Source organism: Lathyrus oleraceus, chromosome 6 (genome assembly GCF_024323335.1).
Source record: "Lathyrus oleraceus cultivar Zhongwan6 chromosome 6, CAAS_Psat_ZW6_1.0, whole genome shotgun sequence".
NCBI lineage: Eukaryota > Viridiplantae > Streptophyta > Magnoliopsida > Fabales > Fabaceae > Lathyrus > Lathyrus oleraceus.
The window spans coordinates 17,019,586-17,030,197 of record NC_066584.1 but is presented as its reverse complement, the minus strand read 5'-3'; the positions used below and the strand labels follow the sequence as shown (position 1 = coordinate 17,030,197).

The window sequence follows — 10,612 nt, the reverse complement described above, 5'->3', positions numbered from 1 at the left end:
TGTATAATAGATAAAGATAAATGGAGCAATCAAATTTTCTTAAATCTTATTAATTTGTAATTTTAAAGCACAAATTCAACTTATTTTAAAAATAGAAATTTCATTAAAAAGTAATCCTTAAATATTTAAAAAATTGAATCCACAAATTTTACAAATATACTTTTATATTTAATTTATTAATATATGTTCTTAAGTCTTTCTTTTATATATTTTTTTCTCTCTTTAAAAGCCTAGCTCTGTTTTCTCCTCTCTGTCTTCTTCTTCCCACTTCACTTTCTCACAAAATGATATCAAACTTATACTACTAGCTTCTTCACCCTCTTTTCCTTACTGGGTCGGTAAAAAAATCAAAACTTTTCGGAAAAAAATGGCATCTTTATTCAAATGGTGGAGTAAAGAGAATAACAATCATCACCATAGAGGAACCCCTGTGGTGGTTAAAATGAATGTTGAACTTGAAACTCCTTCTGATGATGATTTCATAAACCTTTCTGTAAGAAACAACAAACAAAGAGGTAAAAACGCTAAACAATTAACTTGGGTTCTTCTCCTTAAAGCTCACAAAGCCGCAGGTTGTTTAGCTTCTATTGCTCCTGCATTGCTCACACTTGTTTCAGCTGTTAAACGTCGTGTGTCTTCTGGAAGAACAGATGATGGTGATGATGTTGTTGTTAGTGGAAGAGACAAGACAAGATTGTATTCATTTATCAAAATGTTTCTTTTGGTTTCTGTTCTTTTGTTCTGTTTTGAGGCTTTTGCTTACTTTAATAAAAGTTTGCATTTTGATGCTACAAGTTTGAAGTTTGGAGTTAAGGGTTTGTTTGGTTGGGTTTATTCTAAGTGGGTTTTGATTCGTGTGGAGTTTCTTGCACCAATGCTTCAGTTTCTTGCAAATGTGTGTGTTTTGCTCTTTATTGTTCAGAGTTTGGATAGGTTGGTTCTTTGTTTAGGTTGTTTTTGGATTCGGTTTAAGAAGATTAAACCTGTTTTCAATGTTGGTGATGGTGATGGTGATGGTGATCTTGAGAATGGGGAAAAGGGTTTCTTTCCTATGATTTTGGTGCAGATTCCTATGTGCAATGAAAGAGAGGTGAGTGAGATACAATGATTTGGAATTGGATTATGAGTCTTTTGTGTTGTTTTTTTTCTATTTTTTATGTTGATTGATTTAACTTTGTTGTGTTGTGTTTGTTTAGGTTTTTCAGCAATCAATTGGTGCTGTTTGCAATTTGGATTGGCCGAAATCGAAGTTACTTATTCAAGTTCTGGATGATTCTGATGATCCAACAACTTCTTCGTTGATCAATGAGGAGGTTCGAAAATGGCAACAAGAGGGCGCCAACATTGTGTACCGGCATAGAGTTATTAGAGAAGGTTACAAAGCGGGTAACTTGAAATCTGCCATGAATTGTAGCTATGTGAAAGACTATGAATTTGTTGCTATTTTCGATGCCGACTTTCAGCCTGCTCCCGACTTCCTTAAAAGAACAGTTCCTCATTTTAAGGTAAATAATTGATTGATTGGTTCGATGTTGTCTTGTAGCGCACACCATGTTTGTGTATTTTGTCATATAGTAAGGGCTTGTTTGGATTCTTTTATTTCAGCTCGTATACTAGCATAAGCACTTGTGACTTTGAGGTTGTTTGCAAGAGCTTATGATATGTTCATAAATTGTTTTCGACTTATTTCTATAATCTCTTAAGGATAATATTGGTAGGTTGTTGTAGCTCATCTCCATTAGCTCTTTAGGATAGTGTTCATACAATGTTTTATTTTCATAAGCTCTCTAGGATAGTTTGTTATAGAAATAGTTTATACATAAGTGATTCTATTGTGTGCGCTTAATTAAGTTGTTTATCCAAACAAGATCTGCTATAGTTTAAATAACCATTAACCATATATGGATGTGTTTGGTATGATGTGTTGCATAGGATAATGAAGAATTAGGACTTGTTCAAGCAAGATGGTCTTTCGTGAACAAAGACGAGAATCTCTTAACAAGGTTGCAAAACATTAATTTGGCATTCCATTTTGAGGTAGAGCAACAAGTGAATGGAATTTTCTTTAATTTCTTTGGTTTCAACGGAACCGCTGGAGTGTGGAGAATCAAGGCCTTGGAAGATGCCGGTGGTTGGTTAGAGAGGACAACGGTCGAGGACATGGATATTGCCGTTCGAGCTCATCTTCATGGATGGAAGTTCATCTTTCTCAATGATGTTGAGGTTTGTCTCACTATTATTTATACCAAGTTGTTTAGTGCTTGTTTTTGTTTTGTGACGATCATGGTTTTGGACATTCAAACACGATACTAATTTGTCATTGCTTCTAGTGCCAATGCGAGATCCCCGAATCTTATGAAGCCTATAGGAAACAACAACATAGATGGCACTCCGGACCAATGCAATTGTTTCGCCTATGTTTGCCCGACATCATACATTCTAAGGTATATACTCTCTCCATCTCATTTTGCTTGCCGTTTAAGTTAACACACACACATCTTAATGGAATCGTCAGTTATACTCTTTCCCAACGGCAAAATTTTTGTTAGGAGAATTACCTTGACATTGTTGGTATAATTATTTTTTTACTTTGCAGATAAGCACATGGAAGAAATTCAACTTGATATTCCTGTTCTTTCTTCTTAGGAAATTGATATTACCCTTCTATTCATTTACACTCTTCTGTATAATTTTGCCAATGACAATATTTGTACCCGAAGCCGAGCTTCCGATTTGGATTGTTTGTTATATCCCGGTCACCATGTCATTTCTCAACATTCTTCCAGCTCCCAAATCCTTTCCATTCATAGTTCCATACCTTCTATTCGAGAACACAATGTCAGTTATCAAATTCAATGCCATGATCTCTGGTCTTTTCCAGCTCGGGAGTGCCTACGAATGGGTTGTCACCAAGAAATCAGGTCGTTCCTCAGAGGGCGATCTTGTTTCTTTGATTGAGAAAGGAGAAAAGCATCTTCAAAGAACGGTTTCGGTTCGTGATCTTGAGGAAATGAAAAAAGAAATCCAACTACAGAAGGAGAAAAATGAAGCAGCATCGAAGAAGAAGAAGCAGCATAATAGAATATACATGAAGGAACTTTCTTTGGCTTTTTTACTCTTAACAGCTTCAGCTAGAAGCCTCCTTTCGGCTCAAGGAATTCACTTCTACTTCTTGCTATTCCAAGGCATATCATTCCTTTTAGTTGGTCTAGACTTGATTGGTGAACAAGTTGATTGAATCTTAAAAAGGTAGAAAAGAAAAGCTAGATAACTAGATAAGACTATATGGATTTGGATTGTATTCCGTCAAAATCTCGTGCATTTTCGCAATCTCGTGCATTTAATGCATGAGACTCTGACGGGATACAATATAGTCTGTTATACTATTATAGAAAACATACAATAAACAAGGGTGAATAAATCATGCCCCTATGAATCATTGAAGTCATTTAGATTTAAATTCTTTTCTTGTTGAATTTCAAACAGAAGTTGTGAAATTTTAGTAGCAGGTAAAGTCAGCAATAAAGGTATCACATGTATTTCATGATGGTACAAGTTCAATGCTTTTGGTTATATTTAGTATGAGTTGTATGCTAGAATTAGAAATGACTGAAAAACAATTCACAAGGCAAAAGAAAATGTCATTTTCATTAGAGAAAGATTGAAATTTATAAATGCTCCATTCAACCACTGTCAAATGACTTCCTTTTACGGACTAAACACTCTGATGGAAACATATGCCGAAAAAACAAACGTATGGTGTATGGTTTGGTTTCTCTCTTCATACATATTTCCACATTTTTTTCCTTTTACTAATCCAGTGTTATGGTAGGAAATTTTGTCTTCATTGTGGTTCATATATAGTTGTCTAATTGTGGCATTTTGCTTCCTTTATTGCAGCCTTTAACATCTTCATTGTGTTAGGTTTGAAAGGGGTGAATTTAGTCTCATTATTTCTTTGCGATATGGTATCGGTAGTGTTTATAAAGTCCGGACAACGCTAACTTAATAAGTTGGTTTTATAGGGATGAGTTAGATTCAACCTATATATTTTAAGATGGTATCAGAGTCTATCCTAAACTATTTATTGGACTTCCATACTTTGGTCTCATTGAGGCCCGACTATGAGAGGGTGTGTTGGAATTTTTGCATTTATTATGGTTCGCCCTTAGTTACCTGAATTTAGTCTCATATTGTTTAGAGATATAACATATATTGCATTTATAAGATGAAGACAATCCTCATCTTACAAGGCAATTTTGTATGATTGAATTAGGTCAATCACATTTCATAAGATGGTATTAGAGCATGGTTTAAGATTCGTCGGAGAACATGCTATCAAGTTTCCGCTATCAGGAGTTAAAAATGGAGGGGAATATTCACCTTACAAGTTGGTTTTGTAGGGATTAATTAGGTTTAACTCACACGTTTTTAGATGGTATTAGAGGCCACCATAGATCAATTGTTGGGCTTCGCTTCGACCTCATTGAGGCCTAACCGTGAAGGGGTGCGTTGGAATTTCCGCCTTCATTGCGGTTCATCCTTAGTCGTCTAAATTGCGAAATTTAATCTTTTATTGCAGCCTTCAACATCTTTATTGTGTTGGATTTTAAGGGGTGTATTTAATTTCATATTACTTAGAGATATAATATCTGTTGAGTTTATCAGTAGGGATAGATCTTACCTTATAAATTAATTATGTAGGGATGAGTTAAACTCAATCCACACATTTTAAGAGTCATGTCCTTTTGTGATAGGTGGACCATTATTTACTCGTGTTAATCTTTTAAACAAAACCAACTAACTTGCTTTGAATACTAATCAATCATTCATCTTATTTGTTATGCATTCATGTTTGTGTTTTTTAATTTAAATTCTGTTTTGAGTGAATCATTTATTGTCTCTTGAAATTATAGGGTTGAAATTTGTGAATAGCTAAATTAGCATCTAAATTTCAATTACCTCGAGCAAATTAATCATTCTATTAACATGTGATGTTAGGAAGTGGTTGAACCTCAATTGTAATGTACACTGTAGGCAGGGTCGGCCCAAAATATTTCGAGGCCCTGATCTAATCTTTCATGTTGAACTTTAATAAATAAATATTTAAAAATAAATAAATTTTTATTTAAATTGTAAATAATATTAAAAGATATAATAAAAAATGATTATAAAAATATAATAGTTTAGTCTTGAATAAGATTATGGTAGAATCGAACTCAGGTCATGACCATCAAAAAATCATTGATACACTTCCATCAGGCCCATACATAGACATCTTACATATATTTAATAAACAACATATATAATAAATATTTAATGCATTTTTAATATTTGAGGCCCCCAAAATTTTGAGGTCATGTGCGGTTGCACACCTCGCACACCCACAGGACTGACCCTGACTATATGTCTCTTTTTATTCATATTCAAGGAGGGATAGAGTAGGATAAATAGATGTTCATTGGTTTAGGCATTCATATTTTTGTTAGAAAAACAATTTGACATTTGAGAAAGGTGCATTCCCTTTGCGGTAATAATAACATAATTATGTTACTTTCATCTATCTCTAGGTTTCTTTCTTGTCTTGCCTTCTTTATTCTTGATTAACTCTAACTCTTCCATTTGGTACGACCTGCCAAGAATAGTTGTTAGGATATTTCCTAGGTGGTTTAAAGATTGAAATATGCAGCAAGCATTCATTATCCACGACTTAGAGAAAGATTTTTGCATTACGCAGGAGTCGGGAACAATGTGAACTAGTTATTCAATTAAGGGGCATCCATGCAAACCTCGTTAGACACCTCAGACAAATTCGTTCACCAAGACAAATGTGGCGATCATAAGTCATAACCCTAATAACCCATATATTTAGGTTTGGAAGAGACGAAAGGCACGACCGATATAAAGACTAACGACTGTTGCGTTTAGCTCTCAAGCTCCCTTAAATGGTATGCAAAGTGGTGGATTTGTTAAGTAAAAAAATAATTCAAGTGGCCACGTGGTTATTGATAATTCAGTAAGCGGTTATCGATAGTTCAACACGTAGTTACTGATAGTTGAATAAGTGGTTACTGATAGTTTAATATGTAGTTATTGATAATTCACTTGGTAAAAGTGTCGTTCACTTGATTAATTATCAAGTGTATCATGATAACAAAAAACATTGACATAAGTTTTCACTTTATAAGGGACATGAGAGAGTCAAAAGACATTCAAGTTCTAGAAGTTTCCCCTCAAGAAAGTCCAACAAATATATTCACCAAATCTTTATCAATATCAAGTTTGAAACATTTCTTCAACTTCATCAATTTTTTTGAATATTGACTCAAGTTTTGGGGTGAGCAGTAAAATGGCTAGTGATTTAATTGACATTACCATCGGTTTAAAGTCAAGGTGGAAAATTATTGTAATATTCCTTAAAATCTGAAGTGAGAAAAGAGAAAGAAAAAACATGTTTTCAATACTGACAATTGTTCCTAATAAGATGGCAGCAAAACGGAAAAGATGATACCTGATGAGCGAGGGTGTGGTTGAGTTGATGGCCGAAGGCGGTGAGATGACCAGGTAAAGGTAGGTCAGAGGTCGAATGGTGGCATTGAAGGAGAATTGCGGTCCAAAACGCAGCGGAAATTAAAATTTTCTCCTTTAGAGATCCTTACGAATGGTCATGATCAGTGATAGAATATTTACCTCTTATTACGATTGAAACCTTTGGTGCAGATCTCTTGTGACGATCAAAACCTTTGATGCAGATCCACGAAGCGATCACGAACGTTGAACGATGACAACGTCTCTACTCAGTCCACACGAACGGGTTCCTTCAATCTCAGTGCTAGCTGGTACGAATGAAGGCTTTGAGTGAGAGAGAGAGGGTGAGAGAAAACGAAAATAATGCAACCGCCTTTTTTATGCTTCTGCACAAGGGTTCTATTTATAGAACCACTTGTGTGGGCTTCAAGCTAAAAAGCCCACTTAAGTGTATTTTGGCCCATATCTTATAATATGCCTAAAATCACTTAAGCTCATGGTACCATACCATATTTCGTATTCTACTCAAGTACACCGTACCTTACGATGTACTATAACTCACTTAAGGGCACCGTACCTTACGGTATTCCTTAGTTACTCTATCTCTCATCAATCCGTCCTTTGTGTGTGACCCTGTAGGTTTTCGTGACGTTGGCAATTATATTAAATCACACATTTAACATAATAAACAGTGAGCGGTATCTAGCAACACATCACTGCTACCCAAGACACGAAAATGTCATGTGATCTGACAAAACCATCTGTGATAATAATTATGTGTATAATTATCCTTTTGCCCTTATGTATATATTGAACACAGGGTATAGACCGTGTCATCCTTGTCCAGTTCAATATTGGGCCCATAGACATTTATCCTGTTACGCAGGATGGGCAAATTCCATCTAGGACACTCATGTCCCTCAGCATGCTTTGTGGAGTACCCATCAACTGTCTTTATGGTTATCCAGTTACGGACAACGTTGGATCAGCAATAAAGCACTCGACTCCACATCTAGGATCCATAGTGGTTTCAGGTCGAAGAGTGGTATACACCATTATCACCATGAGAATAACTTATGACACTTTGCATAACTTTCTATATAGTATTCTCATAGCGGGTCAATCCGGTATAAATATTACTCTTAATATTCATACCTATGTTTAAGACTTGATAACTCTTTATCCATGATCCATGAGATGTGATCATCAGTCTACAAACATAATAGTCTTAATGCTTTAATGTTATCCCACTTCACACTAAAGCTCGACTACGGATACTTTAAGAATAATGACATTATGTTTAATGTGTTCTCATGATTAAGTCACACTTAATACATTAAACGGACTATCTATTCCAGGGACTTTATTAATCAACCATAATAAAGAAAATGCCTTTTATTATTAATAAATAATTCGATACAAGTACCAAAAGTATTGGCCTCTAGGGCTTACACCAACAATCTCCCACTAGCACTAGAGCCAATCAGGCATACCCTTAATACCCATAGATCTAGTATGGCCATCATGCTTCTGCTGCGCAAGAGGCTTTGTCAGTGGGTCAGAAATATTGTCAAGTGTAGGTACTTTACATATTTTCACATCTCCTCTATTTATTATCTCTCGAATGAGATGATAATGCCTAAGCATGTGTTTGGATCGTTGGTGAGATCTAGGCTCCTTGTCTTGTGCGATAGCACCATTGTTATCACAGTAGAGACCAATGGGATCCACAATGCTAGGAACTATGCCAAGTTCACTAATGAACTTTTTGATCCAAACAACTTCCTTTGCTGCACTTGAGGCAGCAATATACTCGGCCTCGGTTGTAGAATCAGCAACTGTATCTTGCTTTGAACTTTTCCAGCTCACAGCGCCACCGTTTAAGCAAAACACATAACCAGATTGCGATCTAAAGTCATCCGTATCTGTCTGGAAGCTAGCATCGGTGTATCCAATTACAACCAACTCTTCCTGACCTCCATATATCAAGAATGAGTCCTTAGTCCTTCTCAAATACTTAAGGATATTCTTGACAGCTACCCAGTGAGCATCACCAGGATCAGATTGGTACCTACTCGTTGCACTTAAGGCATACGAGACATCTGGTCGAGTACATAACATGGCATACATGATAGATCCTATTGAAGATGCATATGGAATCTTATTCATGCGATCCCTTTCTTCCTTAGTTAAAGGGGATTGTGTTTTTGATAGACACAGGCCATGTTGCATAGGTATGAATCCTTTCTTGGAATCATGCATATTAAAGCGTCTCAACACTTTGTCTATGTATGTACTCTGACTTAGGCCAAGCAGTTTTTGTGATCTATCTCTATAGATTCTGATTCCTAATATATAGGCTGCTTCACCTAGGTCCTTCATAGAAAAGCATTTCCCCAACCAAGACTTTACTTGTTGTAGGGTAGGGATATCGTTTCCAATGAGTAATATGTCATCTACATATAATACCAGGAATACGATCATGCTCCCACTAACCTTCTTGTAGACACAAGGCTCATCTTCGTTCTTGATAAATCCATATTGTTTTACTGTTTCATCAAAACGAAGATTCCAGCTTCTGGAAGCTTGCTTCAATCCATAGATTGATCTTTGTAACTTGCATATCTTTTGGGCTTCCTCTGGTATGTCAAATCCTTCAGGCTGTGTCATGTACACATCCTCAAGAAGATTTCCATTAAGGAAAGCAGTTTTGACATCCATCTGCCATATTTCATAATCATGATATACAGCGGTAGCAAGTAAAATCCGAACAGATTTAAGCATTGCAACTGGTGAAAAGGTTTCATCATAGTCAACCCCATGAATTTGTTTATATCCTTTTGCAACCAGTCTTGCCTTATAGGTATGTACCTTACCATCCATGCCAGTCTTCTTTTTGAAGACCCACTTGCATCCTATAGGGTTAACCCCTACCGGAGGCTCTACCAAGGTCCAAACTTGGTTTGTGTACATGGAATCCATTTCAGATTTCATGGCTTCTAGCCACTTCTCAGACTCGGGACCAGTTATGGCCTCTTGGTAGGTCACAGGCTCATCTTGATCCATGAGTAATACATCACCTTGATCAGTTATGAGATATCCATATCTCTCAGGTAGTTGAGGTATCCTGCTTGACCTACGCTGGTCTTGTTCTACTTGAGCAGGTTGCTCTTCCACAACTTCTTGTGTTTCCTACTCTAATTCCTCCATAGGTGTATCTATGCTTTGTGATTCTTGAATTTCTTCAAGCTCTACTTTCCTCCCACTGGTTCCTTTGGAAATAAAATCCATTTCTAGGAAAACTCCAGTTCGAGCGACAAACACTTTGCCCTCAGAAGGATTGTAGAAGTAATACCCTCTTGTTTCTTTAGGATACCCCACAAATAAGCATTTGTCAGATTTGGGCTCAAGCTTAGTTGAAATTTGTCGTTTCACATAAACTTCGCAACCCCAAATCTTCATGTAAGACATATGTGGTCTCTTACCACTCCATATCACATATGGTGTCTTATCAACCTTTTTGGATGGAACACGGTTAAGTGTGTAAGCTGTTGTCAATAGCGCATGTCCCCAAAAGGAGTTTGGAAGATCGACGTGACTCATCATGGATCGGACCATGTCCAACAGAGTTCGATTTCTTCTCTCAGACACACCATTCCATTGGGGTGTTCCAGGAGGAGTGAGTTGGGATAGAATCCCACACTCTTTCAGATGGTCATCAAACTCTAGGCTTAAATATTCACCACCTCGATCTGATCGAAGAGCTTTAATATTCTTACCTAGTTGGTTTTGTACTTCATTCTTGAATTCTTTGAACTTTTCAAAGGACTCTGATTTGTGTTACATTAAATACACATAACCATATCTACTGAAATCATCAGTGAATGTGATGAAGTACTGAAAACCTCCTCTGGCTGGTATGTTCAGTGGACCACATACATCAGTGTGTATGAGGGCCAAAAGATCATTAGCTCTTTCACCTTTTCCTGTGAATGGAGACTTTGTCATCTTTCCAATTAAACAAGATTTGCATGTCTCATATGATTCATAATCAAAAGAGTCCAAAAGTCCATCTTTATGGAGT

The 10,612-nt window shown here is 36.4% G+C and overlaps 1 protein-coding gene across 1 annotated transcript; it reads left to right on the top strand.

Moving 5' to 3' along the window:
* Positions 1–231: 231 nt before the first annotated feature.
* On the top strand, positions 232–3,579 carry LOC127097364 (probable xyloglucan glycosyltransferase 12). The gene is made up of 5 exons (XM_051035861.1): positions 232–1,090; positions 1,197–1,505; positions 1,933–2,223; positions 2,331–2,444; positions 2,597–3,579. The coding sequence occupies exons 1-5, from the start codon at positions 368–370 to the stop codon at positions 3,236–3,238; spliced, it is 2,079 nt and encodes a 692-aa protein (XP_050891818.1). The 5' UTR covers positions 232–367; the 3' UTR covers positions 3,239–3,579.
* Positions 3,580–10,612: the final 7,033 nt, after the last annotated feature.

Bases quoted from the DNA above. Each gene is read 5' to 3' on its own strand.
- LOC127097364 (XM_051035861.1), top strand. From the start codon at position 368: ATGGCATCTTTATTCAAATGGTGGAGTAAAGAGAATAACAATCATCAC. The intron at 1,091-1,196 runs GTGAGTGAGATA...GTGTTTGTTTAG, and splicing joins CTATGTGCAATGAAAGAGAG to GTTTTTCAGCAATCAATTGG. The intron at 1,506-1,932 runs GTAAATAATTGA...TGTGTTGCATAG, and splicing joins GAACAGTTCCTCATTTTAAG to GATAATGAAGAATTAGGACT.